Source organism: Suhomyces tanzawaensis (assembly GCF_001661415.1).
Source record: "Suhomyces tanzawaensis NRRL Y-17324 unplaced genomic scaffold CANTAscaffold_7, whole genome shotgun sequence".
In the NCBI taxonomy this organism is placed as follows: Eukaryota; Fungi; Ascomycota; class Pichiomycetes; order Serinales; family Debaryomycetaceae; genus Suhomyces; species Suhomyces tanzawaensis.
Genome location: NW_017963642.1, coordinates 359,713 through 384,906, shown reverse-complemented (window position 1 = coordinate 384,906; position 25,194 = coordinate 359,713). Strand labels below are relative to the sequence as shown.

Sequence of the window (25,194 nt, the reverse complement as noted above, 5' to 3'; positions counted from 1 at the left end):
ACGTGACGCACCATCTAAATAAGATTGTTTATGTTTTCTAAACACCATCATGTCTGAGTCAGAAGGGCAGGAGCGCTTTACCAGGCTAAAGCACAAAGTATCCAAACGAATAAAGCAGTTATCTGACTTAGAGAATACAAATTCTGCTGATAGACAAGCAATCCTACAACTGTTACCGCCTCTAGTGAGAGAAGTAGGAGTTGACAGTAATGACATCCAAGAATTAATAGAATTGATCACCTCCAATTTGATATCGACAGCAGACCAAAGTTATATTATTGAGGAGATACTCGTTCCATCAAAGTCATCACAATTGCCTGTTGGGGTCATTTATCAAATTGTTAGTCAGATAGGCATTCCCCAAGTGTACCACAAGAATGGCCGTAAAACGAAACTGAAAAAGTTGTCTAAAGGAGTACAAATCAAGTTACTCGAGTGGCTAATCTGCTCCATTCATTTATTTGGTGCTGCTACCTCTAAGACATTACAGCGGATGCTGCCAATTCTTTTCAACTATTTATCTTATGAATACCTGAGACCATACATCTCAAATTTAATTTTTCTTGGTGTTGTGGGTGGCAGTTCGAATTTTAGAACATTGTACAACCAACATAATATTCGCCTGGTTCCAACCTTCAAAGCATGGCACATACAGCTTGTTGTCGATTTGTATGTCAAATTTCCAACAGATGAGTACTTAAGGGCATTGTTAATCCTTTTCAAAAGTTTGGACCCTCAGATTAACCTACATGATTACTCTCGAAATCTGATCTTTGATACGCTTAAAATTGGCCCTGTATCCCCTAATATTTTTCTGTATCCTAATGCGGGGTATTTGAACAAGTTAAATGGGGTCGATAGCACAACTGTGCTGAACGTAGTGCTAAACCACAATTTAAAGGAATATTCGGAGTTTGGACAGACAATAAAAAGAAGAAAACTCAATAGAGCCCCAATTCAGAATGAAACCACTATTGTGTTTGATAATATCGATATTTCGACACAAGCTAACCAAAGTACGGCGTACAAGCTTCGGAATAATCAGGACTTGATTGCCAATTTAGCTGATGCAAGGAGCATAAAAATTAATGATCTTTTCCAATCTAAGGATTCATTCACATTATCGAAACTACGGAAATTGATGGTTATTTTACAGATTAATGCCGACAAAAGCTTTGGCTCTAACCTCCACAAGAAATTAGACCATTATGTTAAGCTCAGTCTCATTGATGATAACTTGACTTGTTCAGAGCTTGAAAAACTTTGTGACGAAGTTCAGAGCCTCATGAAGTTCAGTGCTGGTACACTAGATCTTCCACTGGTCGAGGAATTAGTATTATATCAGTTTGATTTTAACCCAATACTTATTCTGAATGAACCACAACAAAGGGAATTGAATAATTTAAATCAGAGATTGAAGTTTTTAAGGTTTTTGCCTATCAAAAGCTTCGATAGCCTCAATTTGTTCTTGAAACCCACATTGGAAATATTTGAGCGAAATTCAAGAAATAAATTATTGACACACAAATTGAATGTCCTATTATTAACATTTATCCAACAATTGATATTAATGTTCGAAATTTGGATTGTCAGGGAAGTTGATAGGCCAATTGTTTTTGATACTGTTGATAAAACCATTTCAAGTTTGTATGATTTCTTTACAAATCATATCAAAGAATACGGCTCAAGTTCAGAGTATATGATTATTAGTATTTTCAAGTTCGTGAAATCTATTGATTTGGACATTTTAAATGAACACTTTTCGGACAATGCAGTGGTTCCACCCAAGGTGATAGTTTACAGATTGTTGTTCAAGGGGGACCCATTTCTCATCTCAGAATTATGTGGGTTTATCGCTCATACCAAGTCTTACTATTTCAAGAAAGATCAAATGAAAGCTCTACAAAACAGCTATATCATGGATATAGTGAATTTTCTTTGGCGTGACAAAGCTCTTCATCAGGAAAATAATTTGCTGTCTTCAAGCAGGGGATTCTTTTTACATCCTGACTTTCAACCATATGTCAGTTCATTACATGTTTTCAATTATTCAAATATGATTACATTATCTACTATAGGGAACTTGTTTGTCAACCCAGCATGGGCCTATTTGAGTGCTCAAATTGTATGGAAGCTTGAAGATCAATCTAGTGAAGTGACCACCAGGCATCAAGGTCCCGTTAGTAAGGAAAGCATTTTAAGGTTGCAAACCGATACTGATAGTCTGTGGCTTAGTGTATCGTATGATGACTTGAAGTTAAAGGTATTGAGAGAATTAGATGCTTTGGGTTTCACAGGCTTGGCTGACTTAATGTTTAATTCGTTAAAGACTCTTCAAAACCAGCGTCTGGAAACCCATCCATCGGTCGCACAATCATAGTAAAATAGCTTCACAGCTCAAAACCCCTCAGAACTGTACCGAATTTAAAGAAAAGGAAACTAAATAACTAGTGGCGCGCTACCAACCTCTTAAACAAATTACCGCACTGCATATAGATTAACAAACATCCAACTTTTCAGTTCTACCATTGATTGACCATGTTCTCTCGTGGGAAAATCATAAGCCCCCAGAGGCACCGCCTCTTGCGGCAAGTTTCAAAGTCTTCCAAGGTAGAGCTCAATGAATTGGACGCGAAATGGACGAAGAGATGGAGAGAGGCCTCCCCCAACAACTCTATTCATCCTAGTAAACATTTAGTTGATCCAGATGCCGAATCCTTTTACTGCCTTTCAATGTTTCCATACCCTTCAGGTATGCTTCACATGGGTCACTTGCGTGTTTACACCATCAGTGACGTAATTTCACGGTTCAAACGGCTTAAAGGTTACAACGTTATCCACCCAATGGGTTGGGATGCATTTGGTTTACCAGCAGAAAATGCTGCCTTTGAAAGAGGTATCAACCCTGCGGTATGGACAGAGTCTAACATAGCCAAAATGAAGGAGCAAATGAATTTAATGTTGGCGGATTTTGACTGGGAAAGGGAAATTTCAACCTGCTCGCCAGATTATTACAAGTGGACTCAAAAGATTTTCTTATTATTGTATGAGCATGGCTTGGTGTATCGTAAAGAAGCTGAAATTAACTGGGATCCCGTGGATATGACAGTCTTGGCGAACGAGCAAGTGGACGCCGAAGGAAGATCTTGGAGAAGTGGGGCCATCGTTGAAAAAAGAAACCTTGAACAATGGTTTATTGCAATCACCAAGTATGCCCAAGATTTGAACCAAGATATGAAAGTTTTGGACCAATGGCCCAATAAAGTCAAAGCGATGCAAAGAAATTGGATTGGCGAGTCACATGGAGTGGAAATTACGTTCCCAACCGATTCAAACTATGATATTACCGTCTTCACTTCAAGACCAGAGACTTTATTTGTCGCTCAATTCTTAGCACTCTCCTTGAATCATCCCATTGTAAAAGAGGCAGCAGAACTTGACGAAGGTCTTGCAATGTTCATCGAGGAGAACAAAGAGACAGACTTTTCGTCCAAGAATGGGTATCTTATTACAAGTATTAAGGCTTCTATTCCTATTGACGTCCAGAACAACGTGAGGAAAGAGTTTGATATCCCAGTCTATGCAGCTCCTTACGTCATTGGATCGTATGGTCTGGGTGCTGTAATGGGATGTCCCGCTCACGATGAGCGGGATTTTGAGTTCTGGAGCCTTCACAATTCTTCTAAACCAATTAAAAGAATTGTGGGCGACTCTAATCCCGCAGTTGCCAAGACTCTGAGCTTAGAACAAGCTTATACGGATAAGAATGGTAAGCTTTACGATGGTTCTATTCTCAGTAATGGACTTACAAGTTTAGGTATCTACCATGGAAAGACAACCAAAGAGGCCGCCTCATTGATAACCAAGGCTTTGACAGATGCTAAAGTTGGGAACAAAAAGGTTCAGTTCAGACTTAGGGATTGGTTAATTAGTCGTCAAAGATACTGGGGAGCCCCGATTCCTATGATTCATTGTCATAGTTGTGGAACTGTTCCGGTCCCAGACGAAGAATTACCTGTAATGTTACCCAAGCTTGATAGTAGTAAGTTTAAAAATGGTAACCCATTGAGTAACCTTGATGAATTTGTCAATACCTCATGTCCTTCTTGTGGAGGGCCTGCCAAAAGAGACACTGACACAATGGATACCTTCATGGATTCATCTTGGTATTTTTTTAGATATCTTGACTCACAAAACACTAAGATGCCATTCTCAAAAGCAAAAGCCACGGAAAATATGCCGGTTGATATGTATATTGGTGGTGTTGAACATGCAATTTTACATCTACTTTACTCAAGATTTATCTCCAAATTTTTAGGAAGGATTGGATTATGGGATGGTCAGCATTTTAAAAATGAGCCTATAAGGCAATTGGTTACTCAAGGAATGGTCCACGGAAAGACCTTCTCTGACCCTCACAATGGAAGATGCTTGAAACCAGATGAGTTGGACTTATCTACTCCAGATCAACCTAAAATAATTCCGTCTGGTGAAACACCAGTTATTACTTTCGAAAAAATGTCAAAATCTAAATATAATGGTGCTGATCCAGGAACTTGTATAAAGAAATATGGTGCTGATGCAACTAGGGCCCACATGTTATTCCAAGCACCAATCTCTGATGTTTTAAACTGGAACGAGGAACAGATACTCGGAATTAATCGTTGGTTGCACAAAGTGATCAGTTTGGGTCAATCTATTTTACAAGGGTTCAACAATTCCCCTATAGCAAGGCCTACCAATGAGACTTTGACCGAAGCCAAAGATATTACCTTGAACGGAAAGTATTATGAATCGATTAAATTCAATGAAAGCGAATTTGCGTTGTATAATGAGGTTCTGGAATATGTCAATAAAGTTGCAAATTCGATTGAGGTTGATCTCACATTCAACACGATCATTTCAGACTTAATGAAACTAACCAATGTTCTTGTTTCATCCCTCAAATCGGGTCACTTCTTGCATCCTGAACTTTTATTGGACTCGTACAAGAAGCTTTTGATCATCATGAGCCCTATCACTCCTTGTGTATCTGAAGAATGCTGGGAGAACATCTCGTTGCAATTGAACCAGGAAGCTCGCTCGATCTTTTTCGAGAAGTATCCTGTTGCTCAAAAGTTAGAGACTTCTAACATCAATTTCAATGTTTTTGTTAATGGCAAAATCAGAGCACTGTTTACGGGAAATAAGAATTTGATTGAAGCAAACGATGAATTTATTGTCCAAGAAATTAGAAAACATGGCCAAACTGCCGAGTACCTTGGTAGCAGTATAAAGAAGTTGATTGTCAAACCAGGAATGATAAGTGTCGTTACTGCAAAATGATAAACAACTCTAATTTATTTCCCGAAATTGAGGAGAGTAACGTGATTGTTGATAATACCGAGTTTGTAAATAGAAATTTAGGACGACCATGTACATAGTTATATAAAATAGAAGTCCTACGGAAACTCTGTCCTTATCTCGTATCCATAAAATTATCCGATGCTATTTATAGGTCTATGATACACTATATACAATCTAATTACAATTTGATGCTATAACTTTGTCAGCTATTTTATGAATGATCCCCTAGAATCCTCTTTCCATCATATATCTCTTGAAATCTTTCCTTCTAATCTTACCCGCGAAATTTAATTGAGCCCTCTTGGCAACTCCCCTTACCGTCTTACATATTCTATCATCACCTATTTCAACGGCTGCTTTGTGCAAGTGGGTTAACTCTTTCCAAGTCCACTTGAACTGGTACTCCGTACTCAACAATATGGAGAGAGCATCTTGCAACAAATTCATCCTAGTCAATGCCAAGATCATAGAGCTTGCAAATTGGAAATCTAACCTATCTCTTTCTGAGCTCTCAAGATCTCTGAACTGACTAGTTTTTCTGAACTGACCTCTCTCGACCCAAATACTTTGTGCAAAATCATAGTTCTTTGATTTTCCGGCTACTTTCAATGCAATTACATACATGAGTGGACTCCGGGGCACTTTGACCTTCTTGAAAGAATTGTCCAACTCCATTGATTGTAATATTGGTGCTTTATGTTTGTCAGTCTTAATCCCTAGTTGTGCTAATTCAGGGACTTCAGGGTCAATAATTTCAATACTTTGGAGAGTGTCATCTTCACCATCTTGAACAACTCTCTTGCCAGGCAAGCCTGTCTTATCAAAAAAAGTGGAGTTATTGAATCTATCGATGAAGTCATCGACGGATCCGATCTCAGCAGCAATATTCAAATATGTGCATGTACTCTCGTTATTGATATATTCTAGATGATAAAGCAAGTTGTACGCCCATAAGGCACTGGATTCAGCTAGAATTTGATCCTTAGTCAAGAGATCTTGGATAGGTAAAAATGGAATTCCAGTTTCAAGAGATTCGAATTTGGAATCCATCAATATATTTCTTCTGAAAATCCTTCCTTGTTCATGGAAGTTTAATAATGGAGGTTCGTATCCTTTATCATTCTTAATACTACTCTTGGAGTAGGCCAACATCAAAAATGAGAAAGACTTTGCAGTGGTGGAGTCACTCTTGATGAGTTTCAAGTATAATGCTCTGCTCAATGCTAAATCACCATCTCTTGAAGCCAAATAGAGCATATACTCAAAGGATTGAAGAGTTGGCGTCCATCCGTTATTGTAAATCTCAAACATGAAGTCCCACGCTTTAATTCTCAATTCTGGTCTTGAACTGCATCCTCTTGCAAGCGCCACCATAATGTTTTGGTTAAGTGGTACCCTATCTGTTATCATTTCCTGATAGAGATCAAGTGCTTTTTCAATATCATCATTGTTAACGTAGGAAACCAATATATCTTGATAAGCTTTTGTCGAGGGTTTAGTGCTTTCACTAAAGAATTTCATGGAATCAAAAATCTCCACTGCTTGTTTATGATCACGAGCTTTATATACAGATGTGGTGAGGATATTCGAAATGATTTCTGGGGACACTTGTAACTTGAGACTTTTCATCTCTTCGAGACAACGATTAATTTCAGCCATGTTGTTACTCTTTCCGTAAGCCTGGATCATGATCGTATAAGTGTCCCTTGAGAGTGATCCTTTTCTAGAGCGTTGCTTAAGGTATGTGCAGTAATCTTCGAGGATCTGTAAGTCATTGTTGGAAATCAGCGCAGTAGAGTTGACTGCATTCATCATAAGGTGCGTTAATTTTGCAGTTTTGACAATATTTGCTTCCTCAAAGAAATGTTCTACTATTGATAAATTTTCTTTTAGCTGCTTTGGTGGAATTACTTTTATGAAGGACCTCACATCATCCAAGGGTATATCTTTGAATCCACCACTCAAGCGAAGTTGCTCGAGCACCATTGTCCAATTTTGATTTGTTTTTGATATGAGATACTTCAATGATAATCCTAATTTCTCGCTGATTGACTCTGGAATTTGTACGGATGGAACTATGAAGGAAGTTTTGGAAATTTTCACGGCAGCACTATCTTCGTTTGATGGACCCGATTCGACCAATAATGCAGATGACAGATGGTTGACCTTCTCACCGGATTCAGTTATACCTAATGCATTGAACACTCTCTCTTGGTCTTTGTTTATTTCGGAAGGCAATGGAATACTGTCTATCTTTTCTTGCTGTGCTTCTTGCTTCTCTCTCTTCTTAATCATTGTTGCCACGCTTCTTGTAAGATTTTTCAACTCATTAAGTCTATCAGTGTACTTGGCTTCTTCTTGACGAAGTTTTCGACTTCCGTCTAGTTCTAAGAACTTATCAATGGATTTTCGCTTATCATCACGCTTTCTAGGTCTCAGCTTCTTGGTATCATTTGCCACAAAAATTCCCCTTCTGGTAACTAAGTTGATCTCATGTCTATTTAATTTGGTTATGCTCCTTCGTATGTGAAACTGTAGCATTATCTGTAGGATCAAACGGCCTCTCTATCGTGCCAACTGAAGTAAGGATAATTGCAGTCAAATTTTTTTGAGAAAACTAATGTCGCATACCTCGATGGATGTTTGCAGGATGTCGCATGACTGCGGCAACGACATTAGTCTACATTACCGATTTATAATCTGGTGCAACACCAATCCCCATAGTAACTCACCATCAAAAGCTCGCTTGAAAAGCATGGCCACGACGTCATCTACAGGAAAAGTTTCGGGTAGATCTAGAGCTATGTCAGGCTCCATTCCTTATAAGGATTTGGGTTACGTTTCGGCTAACAACCCGCACCCAACCTCGAGTGCCAATATCGAGGCCCAATCGGGAGTGGTATCGTCAGGAACAGCTGTAACCAGTTTTCCTCATGATATACCTCCTGATATGGTGATTTTACTCCAAAAGTTAGAAGATGATTTCACAGTGCACAAAAGCATTGATCAATGGACGTACATCAACAGAAGAGAGGAGATCATGCAGTCAGTGAGCAGGTTACATCAACAGCAACAAGAAAACATCCAGTTAGACGAAACACAGTTAGAAAAGCCATTGCACCCACGTCGTGCAGCTACATTGACAAATGATAGTTTGTTAAATCCAGACTACTTGATTGGCATATTAGCTGACCGTGCCAGACTATACAAGACAGAACACGCATTCATGGTCTTAGACACAAAAGGAAAAGAAGTTTCTTCTATTACTTGGGAGAAGCTCTATTTCAAGGCAGTTAAGGTCGCATATGAGATCCAGCATAAAATGTCCTTGAAAAACAAGGATACTGTAGTGTTACTTTACAAAGACGGAGAAGTTGGTGAGTTTGCTGTGGCATTATTCGGTTGCTTTTTAGCAGGAGTTACTGCCATCCCAATCCACCAGGATATATCATGGCACGAAGTTTTGGATATTATACAATTGACCTCCACTAAGTTGGTTCTATTTTCGGATGTTGTTTCCAAGGAACTTGACAAGATTAGTGTTCAGAACCTGCGCATAAGCTGGCCTTCAAACGTCATCCGGTGGAAAACGACAGAATTTGGCTCAGCAAAATCCTCAGAGATGTCCCATTGGAATTCCAAACAAAACCACAGTAAAAATTCTAAATCTGGAAGTAAGGCAGACCTAGCGTACGTGGAATTCTCAAGGTCCCCTGTTGGTGAATTAAGAGGTATTGCTTTGAGTCATCGAACTATACATCATCAAATGAACTGCTTGAATGTCACATTGCTGAGTATGCCTGATTCTGGAGGAGGGCTTCAACGAAGTCATAAAGAATTCAAAAGAAATAGAAAAGTGTTTTTGGCCACTTTGGATATAAGATTTTCAATTGGAATTATTTTAGGTGTTTTATTCACTGTTTACTCAGGAAATTTGCTTATATGGGCACCTCAAAAAGTCATGGAGATTCAAGGGCTTTATGCTAACATTATATCCAAATGCCGGGCATCTTTATTATTAGCAGATTACATCGGGTTAAAACGAGTAACTTACGATTATCAACAGTCCCCTAATGCAACAAGATACTTTTCTAAAACACAAAGGGTTGACTTTTCCTCAGTGAAATGGGTTTTGGTGAATGCTTTGACAATTGATGGAGAATTTATAGAAATCCTTGCTCAAAGATATTTACGTCCCCTTGGATGTCAGCATTCTGAGAATGCAATTATTCCCATGTTAACTTTAAGTGAGTATGGTGGAATGGTGATCTCTTTGAGGGACTGGATTGGTGGAAAAGACAAGCTTGGGATAGATCTATCTCCAAAAGAAGAGGAATCGAATGATCTCTCGGCTGTTCTAATTGATAAAGAGGCCTTGTCAAGAAATATTGTGAAAGTGGTTGATACCAATCCATCTTCATCAGACGAACCTTCTCACGACACTTTAAGAGTTGATGCATTTGGATATCCCTTACCAGATGCAACTTTAGCGGTAGTTAATCCAGAGCTGTCAATCATTGTATCTAAAGGAGAATTAGGTGAAATATGGATTGATAGTCCATGCTTGTCAGGAGGTTTCTTCGGTTTAAGAAAAGAATCCAAGCTGATTTTTCATGCCAAATGTCGTGATGCCCATGGAATCTTAGAAATGGACTTCTTACGGACTGGTCTCTTGGGGTTCACATTTGGTGGTAAAGTATATGTCTTGGGGTTATATGAAGACAGAATCAGACAAAGAGTGAGTTGGATAGATCAAAAGTTGTACAATCAGCTCAATCGTGAGCTTATAATTGGAAACGGCCTGAGGTATCATTACTCCTCGCATTTGTTAGCTACTTTAGCAAGTGAAGTCAGGCAAGTATACGATTGTACAATTTTTGATGTGTTCATTGGAAACGAATATTTGCCTGTTGCAATTGTTGAGGCAGAAGTGATACGAAAATTACTAGATGATGGAAGTAACAATGATTCTAATGGAAACGGGGCTAAATCTGGCGAGAATGAAGGTACTGTGAACTACTCAGCTGTTCCATTGAATGAACCTGAGTTGAACTCCATTGCTCAGAAATGTTTCGACACATTGTACAAAAGACATTTCTTGAGGTTGTATTGTGTTGTTGTTGTTGATTGTGATACGTTACCTAAGATCATGAGAAGTGGAGGACGAGAGATTGCGAACATGTTGTGTAAGAAAAGGTTCCTTGAAGGTTCTTTAAGAGCAGAATTCGTTAAATTTTTTGTTCGGAAATCAATAAGTATGATTCCTCATGGTGAAGATGTAATTGGAGGAATCTGGTCACCATATGTTTCCGAACTCAGGAATGTTGCATTAGCAGGTTTTCCTGAGCAGGTATCTACGGTAGACTACCGTGAAAAATCCATAGATGATAAGACTGGTGCTCCTTTGACCGATTTTAAAACAATAATTGATGTTTTAAAGTTCAGAGTGGCCAGTAGTGGAGACTCGATTGCCTATCAAAACATTGACAATAGCGGTAAGGGCAGTTCGAAACCTTTGACTTGGAAAAAGTTCGAGCAACGAGTCTATGCTGTCTGTCAATACATGATCGAAAAAGCATATATCAAGCCTGGACAGTATGTTATTTTGATGTTTTCTTTATCAGAGGAGTTTGTGATTGCTTTGTTTGCATGTTTAATGTGTGGAATCATTCCTATTCCCATGCTTCCATTTGATTCCAATAGAATTGGAGAGGATTTCCCAGCATTTGTTGGTGTCATACGTGATTTTGATGTAAGTGATATCTTAGCGAATGAAGAAGTTGAAAAGTTTTTGAAGAATGGACCAGTTGCAGATGCTTTGAAAAAGGTGATTAACAAGAAGGCCAAACCATTGAGAATTAAAAATACTGGTAAGTTAACTAAGCTCTCTAATGTTGCGTCGTTGAACTCCAAAATTGCAAAGTATCAAGCTACAGTAAACTTCAGAGACGAGAGTACAATTGCCTTGATCTGGTTAAGCTTCACATCTGATCATTATAGAATTGGTGCCACATTGAGTCACAAAAATATACTTGGCATTTGTAAGGTTTTCAAAGAAACTTGCAATTTAAGTTCCAAATCCTCTATCGTGGGTTGTGTTCGTCATTCTTCTGGGATTGGGTTTGTCCAGGCTGCTTTGTTAGGTGTATTCCTTGGAACTACCACTTATTTAAGTTCCCCTGTGAATTTCGCTGAAAATCCGCTCGCGTTCTTCTTGGCTTTGGCTAAATATAAAGTCAAAGATGTGTTTGTTACAGAACAAATGTTGAAATATGCAGCAATCAAATTTACTCCAAAGGGTTTCAACCTTAGTAACTTGAAAAACATGATGATCAGTACTGAGAATAGGGTTGAAATTGATCTATTGAGAAAGATCGTTAGGGTATTCCAACCTACTAAACTCGGAGCAGCTTCGATGTCCACAGTGTACAATCACTGTTTCAATCCAATGATAGCGACTAGATCTTACATGACTGTGGCACCTGTTGACTTGTATTTGGATCCTATTGCATTAAGGCAAGGCTATGTTTCTGTTGTAAATCAAGTGGAGGTACCCAATGCTTTACACATTCAGGATTCAGGTATGGTTCCTGTTTGCACAGAAATTGCGATCGTAAATCCTGAAACTAGGAAGCTATGCAAAGAAGGCGAGTTTGGGGAAATTTGGGTTTGTTCAGAAGCAAACTTGACATCTTTCACAAATGGTCCTAAGGGGCCAGTAGACAGATTTAGTCAGGCCAACTTTCATGGTGTTGTGGCAAATGGTGATCCTAACGTAACATATCTTAGGACTGGAGATTTGGGTTTCTTGCATCATATTTCTATTACTAAGAATGGCTCGAACTATGGAACGAATCTGCAAGAACAAGAGGAGTACACTTCCTTTCAACCATTATTTGTCTTAGGTAAGATTGCTGACACATTTGAAACTATGGGTTTACATCACTTCCCAATTGATATTGAAAATACTATTGAATCATGTCATTCTGACATTTTCAAGAATGGATCATGTGTGTTCAAATGTTCTGATTATACTATTGTTGTTTGTGAATCGAAGCGGTCCCGCTTTTTTTCATCCTTGGTGCCTTTAATCGTCAATACTATCCTTTCGAAGCATCATATCATCGTGGATATAGTAGCATTTATCAAAAAGGGTGAGTTCCCAATATCAAGACTAGGAACAAAGCAAAGAGCAAGAATTATCGATGCATGGGTGCAGGGTGTGATTCCAATTTCAGCATCTTACGGTGTAAATTACGGTGAAAATAGCATGATCAAGTTGGTAAAAGAAATCGATGTTGTGGCCAGGGATCACCTTGTCACTGGTCTTAAGAACCCAGCTCTATCTTATTACGATGCCGATGTGGATGATGCAGATGATGCGTTCAGCAAAAATGAGGGCCTAATCTTAAATGAGATGGGCAGAGGTGAGGGGGCGGTGTTCTCGATGAATGAAGAGTAGGTCTGTACAGGTTCCTATCTCGACACTCTTAGATGAGACCTGGATGGTGCTCATCGCCGTGCAAGGGTAAATCTTAACGCAGACTATCTTTTCATAGTGTCAATTTATTGAAATACGAAACAGCCTAGTAGGCAGGCAATAGCCCGGATGGCACCTGTGTAGAGCTTGGATTGGGCATTGATTCTGAATCACTGTCTTAAAATTTGTTATCGGTTACTATAAGATCCAATTAGTAACGCACCGGTTTCCGGCCCGATCGTTCCATTTTACACTGAAATTTGGGTTTGTTTGCGTTATTGTTTTCCCCATGGAACCCCTGTATCTAGTTTTAGCCTGGTTGAATTATTGCGAGAAATTGAAATATTTGCTCAGCACGCATATTCTTAATCAAACCTTAAGAAAAGCTGGAGTAAGAAGATTAATACTTTGTGTTGGTTTAAACTCTACTGATGTATTCGAAATCACAATGGCACTATTGTCGAGCCAATATGTTATCTGGTACTTGCAGCCCACGAACGGAACAGAAAATAAGTTTGCGAGTATCTGTCAAATATGCATTATCGCACCATCAATTGGGGAAATTGAAATTTGATGCAACATGCGAAGAATAGAAGATAGCATACCGTGTCTAAGAATATTGCGTTAATAACGCGGCAAGTCTAACCACTATCATTATTAATTATTATATTACATAGCTTCGGCTTAATACGATCTGCAGCGCGCCAAAACTATTCAAAAATTAGTAAAGTTTGATGAATAGGTTGAATCACTTTTCATATTGCTGTTTCTCCTGTTATGAGGTATTATATAAGGGCAGTAAAAGGCCAGAAAATCATTCCGGCCACTGTACATTATTAAAATAAGCTAAACTACAACAGATCAAAATGGTCTCTTCGGGAATAGCTAGATTGTTTGTCTACCTCGCTTGCTTTGTTCTGATTGCAAATGGGCTTGCTTTGCCTGGAAGCAGAACACATGTAACTCGAGACGGCCTAAAGGTTCTCTCAGTTGATCTTCATGTTAACAGAAACACCTCAATCATCCAAAAGAGGGACAATTTTACCACACCTATTACAAACAGATTCTATCTCTACACAATTGATCTTGGGGTTGGTTCTGACAAACAACCAATAACTGTGCACGTTGACACGGGAAGTTCAGACTTTTGGGTTGTGTCTATAGATACTCAATGTGCTAGCAGTTCCTGTTTTTTCCTTGGTGCTTTTGACAATTCTACTTCCACGACATTCAAGAACTTAAATCTTCCTTTCGATTTAGGCTATCTTGATCAACAAGGGGTTGCAGGAGTTTACGTCACTGATGATGTAACTCTTCCAGGCGATGTAACTGTCAAAAATCTCCAATTTGCTGTTGCCCGTCAAACTACTCGTAATTTTGGAGTTCTTGGACTTGGTTTGATTACTGAAGAAGCTATGTACTATAAGAATCTTCCAGGCGTTGAGCCATATCCAAATCTTCCTTTTCAATTGAAGAACCAAGGTTTTATTGGTAAAGCCGCCTACTCGTTATACTTGAACGGTCCACAAACAGATCTGGGGTTGATTCTTTTCGGAGGAATTGACCAAGCCAAATATGAAGGGCCATTGACCACAAGAAAGGGCTACAGTACTTTGAGGTTGGGAATTACTGCAGACACGATATCTGTAAACGGACTGGATATCAATTTCGATACAGTCGTTGTTTTTGATTCTGGCTACAGCTTCTCAACATTACCCCAAGGTGTCCACGATGCCATCCAAAAGCAAGTTCAAAACCCAGATGGTAGTATCAATTGTAACCAGCCTGACGATTCTTACTTTTCAGTGCACTTTGGTGATACCAACATCAAGGTTCCCTACTCTAGTGTTGTCTTCAACCAGAATGGGCAATGTACCTTCACCATCGGGGTCTCTACCGGTGGCCTCAACAGTATGGCTACATTGGGGGACGATATTTTGAGACATGCATATGTGGTTTACGATCTTGAAGCTAATACTATTGGCGTTGCTCAAGCAAAATACACAGATGATAGTGATATTGTGGGAATTTGATATGGACCCAATGACTTATACTAATTCGATGTGAAATGTTTTTATTGTAGGTGGAGCTGTAAATTGAGCTTAGACGATATTCAGAGGGTTATTAATTGGGTAGAGCTACATGGAGACTTCCTTAAAGCCTGTATTTCGAAGTATTAAACATGAGTGGGCCATCGTTCTCATAAGGATGTACTGCTCTCAGGCGCAGCAGTCTCCTATATTATCACCTAAGTGCTGGTTTCTTCTAATATACAATACACATAAAATTGTTTACTCATTTCTCAGTATAGGCTCCCTGCCATGAAAGCTACACTATTAATTAGTAATCGAATCTTCCTACCTGGACTGTGCTAGTTCGCAGCAAATCGGAACCCTCACCAGCATAAATCGTCTAAAAGGTACTTCGGAGCCACTATAACAACAAAAGAGGCTACAATTCCATCTCATATTTGATAGACTATATCTGCTGGATCTTGAAAGTTAAGCACCTTCAAGTGTTGTTTTGTACATTATTAGAAGGGAATATTATTCCGACGTATTTCGTAGCCCGGAACAAAAACAAGCACATCATCACTGCGCTGTGCTCGCTACCAAAAGAAAAATCAACTGCACTCGACCACCATCATCGACCATCAATGTACAATCCTAATGAGAGGTCTGTGAGTCCTCAGACGGTGACTAACGAACCGCTGAAATCGTCTGGGTTCGGGATTGGGTCCATCTTCTCGTTTGTGAAAGATATTATACCCAAACCAACAGCGAAACCAGAACATACTCAAGAGTCTCCTACATTCGATGAAGCTAACAACTCCGATTTACAAATTGTCCAAAATGAGAAGCTCTTGAACGACTTTTCGTCAGCAAAGAAGCAAAGACTCTCCGTCCAGGGACACCCCAAGAATGGACTCATTCCTAGATCATCCACCTTGAACAACAACAAAGGATTATACAAGACATTCTACGACAACTTGAAAACTTCAAAGGAAGAGGAAGGTAACGAGTTGGAAAGAAGAATGAGCACTGTGTATGGCAGCATTATGAAAGATAGTGTACATGAACCCAGACTTTCATCAAGAGGCACCTCCCCACTTGGAGAAGTCACTCCAGTTCCAGAAGACCGCGATGTTGGCACTTTGAAGAGCGATTCGCCACGTTTCATACCAGAATCTGACCTCGTCAAGTTTGAAGGAGAAGGTACTCCATTGATCATCGAACATGAGTTTGCCCCTTTATACAAAGACAATGAAGGTAACCTTGTCAGACCCCCATTCATCAACATAGATCCTCGCGAAAGATATCAACTCTTGCAATTGAAGAAATCAATTGAGGCCTCCGAAGCATTACAGAGTAGAATCAAATATATGGTTAATCCAAACGAGACGAAATCAACTTACTCAGACTCCAACAAAGTGGAGACTTCAACCCAAACACATGATATTGATTATTTGGAGACTAAACTCAGTTTCGGAAAGAGAAAAATCGATTCTAAGACTGATATCAGACAATCCAAGAGACCAAAGAAGAATACTGGTTTTTTTGCGGGTGACTTTTTTTATGACGACGAAAAAGATACTTCAAAACCAATCAATCAACTAGGTGGGTATCTCGGTGCAGTCAGTAAGCCAAAATTCCAGGAATCTCGCAAGAGAGGAATTGAAGCTACAACTACCGAAGACGATGACAAACCATTTAATAAATACAGCAATAATAACCTCAAATCCACGAACCAAAGGTTTGGCCTCGACGATTCTTTGCTTAGCAACAAGAAGCTTGATCTTTCTATAAGTAAAGACTACAAACAAGGAACGGAGAAAATTTCCAATATTATAAAACTAAAGGAAGACAGTTTGGTATCAGATCACAAGAAAAAGGATTCAAAACCAAGCTCGGGATTTAACTTCAACATCAACAAGGATGAGATGAATTCAATATTGAACAAAAGACCAGCAGAAGAAGAAAAGATCAATCAACCCGCAACTCCATCTTCGGCCCTTTTCGATAATATTCCTAAAAGTGGTAAGAGTGCAACAACTTCAACTTTGTCCTTCCCTTCAAAAGATTCGGGTAGTTCTAATTTGTTTGGTGATAAGAAAACTGATGGGCCAAAATTAACCTCTGACGTTAAAAGTACAGAGCTCACTAAGCCCTTATTTGGTGAGAAGAAAGAAACCACCTCGCTTCCCTTGAGTGAAAAGAAGGATGTCCCATTATTCAGTTTCCCATCCAAAGCATCAGATTCCAAGGAAACCGAGACAAAAGCGGGCTTGTTCGATGTGAACAAGGAGAAAACTCCTTTGTTCTCTTTTGACAAGAAAAATGGAACTAAAACTTCGAGTCCTGCGCTCTTTGGAAAGCCTGAATCTTCTTCAACTGACAACACGTTGGGGTCAAGTGCACCCAAGCCCTTATGTGGAGATAAGTTAGACTCTTCAAAATTCTCTTTCGGTGAGAAGAAAGAAGAAGCCTCAAAATCTACTTTGAGCTTTGGTGATAGTTCAAAGAAAGCCGAGCCCTCGTCGGATGCTCCAAAGTTTTCATTTGAGGTCGCTGGAACCACCAAACCTTCGGATGACGCGAAGGAACCCTCCAAATCGTTATTTGGTGCATCTACAAATTCTGAACTTCCTAAATTTTCGTTTGGCGAGAAGAAAGCTGAGTCCACGAAAGCTAATGCTGAATCCAATATTTTCTCATTTCCAGCTAAGGAAGCCTCCAAAGATGAGGCTTCGAAGCCACTCTTTGGTGCCTCTGCCACTGCTGATAGCTCCAAGCCCTTGTTTGGTTCCTCAAAAACTACAGACTCGGCCAGTTCGTTGAAAACAGGATCAGGTAACTTATTTGGACTTAAACCTCAAGAAAAGCCAACGGAGCCATTTGGTTCGAAGGATACAAACAAAGACATACCAAAGAATATTTTCAACTTTCCAGGTACCAGCGACAAAAAACAAGGTGACGAGACGGAAGATGGTCAAGATGGTCCAAACAAAAAGAAGGTGCGATCGATGTCTGGAGGCTCAGGAGCACCTACATTTGGAGGATCCAGTGACAAGCCACTTTCCAGTGCTTCGGAAAGCGCTTTCGGAGCTCCTTCTACGCCTAATTTGTTTGGCAAGACGGGAGCTTCTACAACCACGGGAACAGAGTCCAAGCCTGCCTTCAACTTTGGTGCCAAATCTGTTGAGCCAGAAGCCGGGGCCTCGAAGACTGGTTCCCCAGCCCCCTTTCCTTTTGGGTCCAACTCGGCTACCCCCAAACCTGCCTTCAATTTCACAGCGCCTGAGCCCAACTCTGCCTTTGGTCAAGCACCACAGGCAGCGTCTGCGCAAACCCCAGGCATTGGCGGAGGAACAAACACGTTTGGTTTTGCTGCGAAAACCAATCCTAACTTCAAGTTCGCAGCCGGATTGCCAACCATGAAACCAGTGAATCTTGCCAATGGCACCCAGAGCGGAGGGGCGCTGCCAGCTCCTGTGTTTGGCCAGACCCCCGGCCAGGCTCCTTTTGGACAAAATCCCGGGTTTGGCCAGAATCCTGGGTTCGGTCAAAGCTCGCCATTCGGGCAGCCGCAACCCCAGACGGCGTTTGGGCAAACTGGGACTCCAGGATTTGGCCAGCCGGGCAGTGGACAGAACGGATTTGGCCAGCCGGGCAGTGGACAGAACGGATTTGGCCAGCCTGCCCCAGGCTTCGCCAAAGAAACCACCCCTACCTTCCCGTTTGCCAACAACACCCAGAACCCCGCCAGTGTGTTTGGCCAACCCCAGGGCCAACAGCAAGGGTTCAACTTTGGCAGCAGGGAGCCCACGCCCGACCCAGCGTCCATCTTTGGTGGAGGAGGCAACGGTGCCTTTGGCGGGATGTCCATGCCCCAGCCTAGCCAGGCGTTTGGCGGTGCTCCCCAGGGCGTTCCTGGCAGTACGCCAACACCGCCATTGCGAAAAATCATCCACCCCAGACGGAGAAGATAGCGGTGTGTATATAGGCAGATTCGCAACAAATGCAACTCTATTGTAATGATCCTAGTGTAGTGTGACTTAGTAGTGGCCAGGGCAGATCGATGCCACGATTAGATCTGCGAACCCCACCCGACAGGAGGGGAACCATGGCTACAGCCACGCCTCCTGCCCCCAACATCCTTGAGGAGGCCGCCGACATCGCGGAGACCCCCCGAACCCGCATCACGTGCGTGGCCAACCTTGTAGATCTAGGGGATTATTCCGCGGGTAACGATAGGCACATGCCAGTAGATCCCTAGTGAAACTCCGCATCTTGCGTCAAGTAATGTCAGTTCTGGGGAAACTGATAAGCAGCAAGCCATCCATATATCCGTAGCCTGCGTGTGGGTCTAGCGGGGTCAGTGGCTAGTGCAGGGAGTCCACCATAGTGTCAATGGAATAGTCATTTCCAGGGACATTCCCCAGGGGCAGTTCCCAGACTCGCTCGCCAGGATCACTCCCCAAAGACACTACCATTCCAGTGCCAACACAGTGCCAACACAGTTTCTCAACAGTGGGCTCTGTAGTCCCAGCTGCTCGTCCCAGTTGCTCGTCCCTGCCCCGCCACTACCGCCGAGAACGCCACCTAGACCCTCCAGCACTAATTTCTTCTTTGGACCTGGCCCCAAAATTTCCCTTACCGCTTCGAGTAATCTACGTCTGTCCCCACCTTTGCAAAATTAAATTTAACCTGTGAGATTTTGTGAACTATAAAGAGTGAGCAATAGCCAAACCAATTGGTCAGCAATTTGAGACCCGGCATCTTCCTATAACCTTCCACCAAACATGCCCACTCATGAACCGGTCAATTGGAGACCTGGAAGAATCCAGTCTCTCACTGGTGAACAGGAAGTCACCTTGAAACAAACCTGGGCCTACCTCTTAAAATACTGGGGCTACGACGTCGCCATTGCCGATGAAGATCTTGCCTTCAAGGAGTGCTTCATCGCTTCCCTCTCCACGAGCGCTCGTGACGGCTCGGAAAATGGTGCTGGCACCAACGGATTGGCCAGAACCACTACCAGGGGCTCCATCAACTCCGCCCACACCAACAAGACCTCCACCTCCACCCTTCTTTCCAAAAAGAGAAGGGGCCTCTTTGGTGGATCCAAGAAGGCTCCTGCTGCTGTGGTTGCTGCGCCTCCCCCAGACTCCAAGCGGATGAAACAGATCCAAACCAGCTCTTCGTTTGAACGTTACTCTCGCGTGGAAGAACCTAGTGAAAAGGTTTACGCTGCATTTTGCCAGTTCTACAAACAAGATTTCCTGCATTCAGAAGACTATGTTTCTGAGGAGGAGGAGGATGACGAGTCCGACACCGATTCCATCGAGTCTTTTGTCACCGCATCAACATCCCTCACCGAGCCTGATGACTACTACGCTCCTCCGGTTCCAAAGGGTGGCAGTCCATACACCAAGAAAGGAATTGTCCATCCATCTTCTAAGAATAATTTCAAGTCTAGTCCATCCAATGGCTACGCTCAATCCAACGGTCAAGTGAGCAGAAGATCGAGTGTCTCCTACAAAGTCCCTACTCCATCTGCCGCCCCTTCCAAGCCCGCCCGTACTGCTTCCATCTCTCGTGCCCCACTTTCCAATATCAAGATCACTACCAACCCTGGAATATTGTCGGCCTTAGCTCAGTACAAGCCAGCTGACTTGCATGACACTTTGTTCAGTTCCATGAGAAACGAAATGCTCGATAACTTTATTTTGAGATATGTCAGAGCCAGAAAGTGGAACACCGAGAACGCTATCCAGATGTTGAGTAAATCGTTGAACTGGAGAAGAAATGAAATGTCTGTTGTCAAGTGGGTCAATGAAGGTGATGCCTTGTCATATGTCACCGGAACCAACAAGGGTTTCGTCAAGAATCTTCAAACTGAAAAGTCCTGGATCAGAGGTCATGATAGGAAAGGAAATCCACTTTTCTTCTTCCAAGCTAGAAAGCATTTTGCTGGAGACTCTCCAGCCAATGAAACCCAAAGATACGCCGTGACAATCGTTGAGTTCTGCAGATTTTTCATGAGGGACACCCATGACTCAGCTGATGAGACCTCTGTTATTTTCGACTTGACTGGATTCTCGTTAAAGAATGCTGATTATGATTCAATTAAGTTTTTGGCTGATATTTTTGAGGCCCATTACCCCGAGTGTTTGGGAGCAGTCATGATTTTCAATGCTCCATGGATATTTTCCACTGTTTGGAATCTTATTAAAAACTGGTTAGATCCAGTTGTTGCATCTAAGATTCATTTCACTAAGGACTTCAAGGAATTGTCTCAATTTGTGGACCCTACTTTCATTCCTAAGGATTTCGGTGGTATGGACAACTCGGTCCCAACCTATCCAATACCAACCAAGGCAGACACCCATACCATCAAGAAGAAGGACGAAAATTACATTAGAATAAGAAAGGAGAGAGATGACTTGTACATGAAGTTAATTGAAACCACCATCAGATGGGTCGAGTCCACCAACCCAGCTGTCAGTGAACAATACTACCAGGACAAAATCAGATTGGGCCTGCAATTGAGTGACCAGTACCTCCTTTTGGATCCTTATTTTAGATGTCCAAGTATCTACGATAGAGAAGGTACTTTGACTATGAGGACTTAGTAGACTAGTGTATTTTACGAATTATATGTGATAACATACATGGAACAGCCTTAGTAAAAATTAGATCGTACAATTGATATATAATCCAGCTGACATTAGATGCTTACGTGGAATCAAGCCTTGGTTTTCATATGCGGTTATAAGAAGCGGGGCCATTGACGGAGTTATCATAATGCGGGGAGAAATCCTAGCCAAGTTTATACCATTGGCGAATTGATTCAGGCGCGACTTCACAGTTCTTTGCCTACTACCCTATGTGGATCCTCGAGGTCCCAGCGAAACGGAGACTTGGGCCTGGATGATGTAATAGTTTGCCTGGTGGTTTTCCTGCACCTATTGGGATTGCTTGTATGTAGGTGGTGCAGTGGGATCACATGACCCATACTGCACAGGGCCAATCCAACTTACAAGCAATTTTACCACCACAATCCTATCCCCGACATGTCTCGTCGTTCCGGCAGATCGAAGGCATACGCCGACCCCAACGAGACCAATGAGTTCCCTGAAGAGGACGAAACCAACAATTACGAAGCCGAACCAGAAGATGAAGTGGAGGACGAGTTAGAAGTGACGCGATGTGTATGTGCTCTAGACGAATTGACCAACTCCATGGTGAATCCCCAATTGGGGGACGTCCTCAACAAGGAGTATCACATCAGAATAGATCAGGGACTTTTCATACAGTGTGACAAGTGCTCTGTATGGCAGCATGGTTATTGTGTGGGTTTATTTACCAATGATGAGGTGCCAGAGAAATACTGGTGTGAGTTGTGTAAACCTGATCTTCACATATTCATATATGAAAACAATGAAGTTGTTCGCACGCTATACCGTCCTGTCAATGACAAGCGGAAAAAGCTTCTGATTGAAGATTTAGCTGCTGGTCAACTGACCTCCAAAACAGCACGCTCGAGATCCAAGCGACTGGCAGCTTCATCCGCTTCTCCTTCAGCTGCCCCTGGCGATCCCAAAGCATCAAGGAAAGAGAGGAGGCATTACGACGAATCTTATGATGAGCAACTACAAAAGGCCTTGAGAGAGAGTGCAAAGGAATCTGGTATTCCTTTATCATCCGAAGTCAAGAAATCCGAAAGTAATGAGAAGTCAAGTGTCTCATCGCCAAATTCATCTTCAAATCAACTTAAAGAAAAGACAGAGTCCTTGAACAAAAGGAAAGGTAGAAGTGATGGTCGTGAAGATTCTCACAAAAAGGTGAAGACCGAAAATGACCTTGAAGAATCTGAGAATAACGAGCAAGATCCTTCCAATCTCGAGGAAGATCGTGACGATGAAACTGATCCAAAGTCCAGCGAGACTGTTAGGAAGTCGAAGCCCAGAGGTTCCAGAGTAACTAAACCCAAGAAGGCTAAAAATGATATTGATGAAACCGAAGAGCGTCCTAAGAGCAACGGAAAATCTAAGGCTCATTCTGCTCAGAATGCCACTCCTCTAAGTAAGGATGAACTAACGAATCAAGCCTCAAAACCTAGGTTCGTTAGTGATAAATCATCGATCTATGAATTGAGAAAACGTACAGGTGCTATACTTGAATGGTTAGGAAGATCACAGATAGAATTAGAGGAAGAAAAATTAAACAAAATTGAGTTGTTTAGTTACAAGGATTCTGAGACTGATTCTCAAATAATAGTGGAGAGTGGCTCCGTCATTAAGACATTTGATGAAAACTTGAAACTTATGGAGAGTCTTACTGAAAAGATTTTAAACTGGGAACAAAAATTTGGCAAGTATGCCCCATAAACTGGACCAGCCAAGTTTCAATAAATTGGTTCCTAATAGACTTCTTGTTGTATTACTATGTATGTATCCTTATAATATATCCCTCAATTGAGCCCTTCTCTCTGTTCTAGTTCCATCGATATTGGTCTCATTGGACTCGTTAATGGCGTCATATAAGCTATCCAACCATTCTGCACTGTTTATGAGATTGTCTCCACCAATGATCAAATTTATTTTTGGATTTGCTTCACTCAATTCGTGCACCAATCTGGCTTCTTCGTAGGTCACACCTCCCTTAATATAAACAATTATGTCTTGCACCGGTTCATTTTGTGCTTTCAGTCCATACTGCTTGGAAACCACATCTGGTACCAAAGTTGATAAATTGATAGAATGAACATTCTCTTGCAGACTTGTTGGTGCAAGAAGATATTCTAATGTGTCATTCAATCTTGGTACGTATTGCATGTAAATATTGTCCGTTTTAGGATTATTGTGACCAATATTATTAAACAAATTGTTGATGTTGATCTTCTTGTTAAATATGTTACCAATGTTGCCATTCTTTGCTGCATTGCTAGTACCACTTCTTATGTTGGGACCCACTATACTTTTGAACTTTTTGATCAATGCATTTTGGGTTACGGTTAGTACGGGGTTGCTTTTAGATGGATCATTCAATTTTGCAATGAAGGTAGTAATTTCATTTGCATTTGGAAATCTTACTGAGTACAAGATAACCAACTTCAACTTTTCATCTGTTGGAATATTAGGTTGATCAAATAACTCTAATAATCTGATCTTCAAAGCTTGTTGATTATCTAAATCACAAATAATAGTTTGTTGTAATTCACCGATATCCCATAAGTTTCTTTTAGAAATTTCAGTATCCAATTTACTGATCAAATTCAAATGCTTCAAAATGTTTGCTGATAACTTTTTATATTCTGGAAATTTGGTAAGAATCTTCTTAAGTTCAGACAAATTCTGGCTGTTCAAGTTTTCTCCCCATGACTGTTTAGTTTGTGATTTGTATTGCTCCACATACTTCTGAAACTTTTCGGTCAAATCTCCATAGTTGAGATATAATGATTCTCTATAGAATTTGTCCTGAGTATCGGATAAAGTCACCGACTCATTTGATTCCACCAAATTTACTATATTCTTCTTTATACCTATGAGTTCGTTAATCATGGATTGATAAGTCCAAGGGGTGATAATTGGAGTAATCGGATCGTTTTTTCTGTCTAGAAGTAATAATATTGGTGCAGTATCTGATTTTTGATTTAAATCATCAAACAAATTGTTATTGGAATTGGAGTTGATATTGTAAAGAATTTCTGAACTCAACCTTTTAAGGCCGATACTGTTTTGTTCGTACTTGATAATTGGGCACTTTTTCAAAGAGAGCAACAAACTTATTATGCTATTTGATTCTTCCACGATACTATCAGTTGATTTCGAGATTTCGATAGGAGGATCAACTTTCTGAGTAATAAAAAGGTTCTGATTGACAATAACATAATCTTGGAACAATTCAATTACACTTTGAATTGTTTCAAATTCATCCGCCTCGGCAAGCTTCTCGAGTTGATTCTTATTGATAGTATTATTCAAGAATAACTGATAAGAATTAAAGTGGGGGTTCTTTAATTCGTTCGTCAAATGCTGTATAGATTCTTTTGTAGGCTTCACATAGACAATACAGTTCAAGTGCTTCATCACGTTCAAGTCATGCTGGTTTTCGATCAATTCAATCAATATGATATCGTGTTGTAGCAACTGTGATTGCGTGTAGGACATAGAGATCACGGGAGTAGTATAACGGTCAACAAGAAGCACTTTAGCTTTTGTGGACCCATTGCTGCCATCCCTTTGTGAATTGAAGAGTTTGGAAAAGTACGTCTCGCTGACTTTGGCTAGATTTAACGTCATTATGGATTATGATTGATTGGCAACATTTCCCGTATAATTAAGTGAGGTGTTATTAGGTCAC

General features: G+C 40.9%; 8 protein-coding genes across 8 annotated transcripts; 6 read left to right on the top strand and 2 right to left on the bottom strand.

Moving 5' to 3' along the window:
• Positions 1-109: 109 nt before the first annotated feature.
• CANTADRAFT_29373 (uncharacterized protein) lies at positions 110-2,347 on the top strand (the record flags this gene model as incomplete). The annotated part of the gene is made up of 1 exon (XM_020208281.1): positions 110-2,347. A coding segment is annotated over one exon (2,238 nt), but the record flags the coding sequence as incomplete, so codon positions are not given.
• A 191-nt stretch (positions 2,348-2,538) lies between these two features.
• On the top strand, positions 2,539-5,325 carry NAM2 (leucine--tRNA ligase; the record flags this gene model as incomplete). The annotated part of the gene is made up of 1 exon (XM_020211865.1): positions 2,539-5,325. One exon carries the CDS (start codon positions 2,539-2,541, stop codon positions 5,323-5,325), a length of 2,787 nt encoding a protein of 928 aa, XP_020062466.1.
• A 129-nt stretch (positions 5,326-5,454) lies between these two features.
• CANTADRAFT_27204 (uncharacterized protein) lies at positions 5,455-7,928 on the bottom strand. The gene has a single exon (XM_020208030.1). The coding sequence runs from the start codon at positions 7,885-7,887 to the stop codon at positions 5,572-5,574; it is 2,316 nt and encodes a 771-aa protein (XP_020062465.1). The 5' UTR covers positions 7,888-7,928; the 3' UTR covers positions 5,455-5,571.
• Positions 7,929-8,101: 173 nt separating this feature from the next.
• On the top strand, positions 8,102-12,808 carry CANTADRAFT_56058 (uncharacterized protein; the record flags this gene model as incomplete). Its single annotated transcript, XM_020210539.1, has 1 exon — positions 8,102-12,808. The coding sequence occupies one exon, from the start codon at positions 8,102-8,104 to the stop codon at positions 12,806-12,808; it is 4,707 nt and encodes a 1,568-aa protein (XP_020062464.1).
• A 1,046-nt stretch (positions 12,809-13,854) lies between these two features.
• Positions 13,855-14,847, top strand: CANTADRAFT_42088 (pepsin-like aspartic protease; the record flags this gene model as incomplete). The annotated part of the gene is made up of 1 exon (XM_020208895.1): positions 13,855-14,847. A coding segment is annotated over one exon (993 nt), but the record flags the coding sequence as incomplete, so codon positions are not given.
• Positions 14,848-19,628: 4,781 nt separating this feature from the next.
• On the top strand, positions 19,629-21,461 carry CANTADRAFT_55700 (uncharacterized protein; the record flags this gene model as incomplete). Its single annotated transcript, XM_020210478.1, has 2 exons — positions 19,629-20,231; positions 20,289-21,461. The coding sequence occupies 2 exons, from the start codon at positions 19,629-19,631 to the stop codon at positions 21,459-21,461; spliced, it is 1,776 nt and encodes a 591-aa protein (XP_020062462.1).
• A 441-nt stretch (positions 21,462-21,902) lies between these two features.
• Positions 21,903-23,219, top strand: CANTADRAFT_31061 (uncharacterized protein; the record flags this gene model as incomplete). Its single annotated transcript, XM_020208380.2, has 3 exons — positions 21,903-22,569; positions 22,660-22,808; positions 22,866-23,219. The coding sequence occupies 3 exons, from the start codon at positions 21,903-21,905 to the stop codon at positions 23,217-23,219; spliced, it is 1,170 nt and encodes a 389-aa protein (XP_020062461.1).
• CANTADRAFT_27201 (uncharacterized protein) lies at positions 23,145-25,144 on the bottom strand. The gene has a single exon (XM_020208029.1). The coding sequence runs from the start codon at positions 25,131-25,133 to the stop codon at positions 23,289-23,291; it is 1,845 nt and encodes a 614-aa protein (XP_020062460.1). The 5' UTR covers positions 25,134-25,144; the 3' UTR covers positions 23,145-23,288.
• Between the last annotated feature and the right edge of the window lie 50 nt (positions 25,145-25,194).

Excerpts from the sequence above, each read along its gene's own strand:
- CANTADRAFT_27204 (XM_020208030.1), bottom strand. The coding sequence starts at position 7,887 with ATGCTACAGTTTCACATACGAAGGAGCATAACCAAATTAAATAGACAT.
- CANTADRAFT_27201 (XM_020208029.1), bottom strand. The coding sequence starts at position 25,133 with ATGACGTTAAATCTAGCCAAAGTCAGCGAGACGTACTTTTCCAAACTC.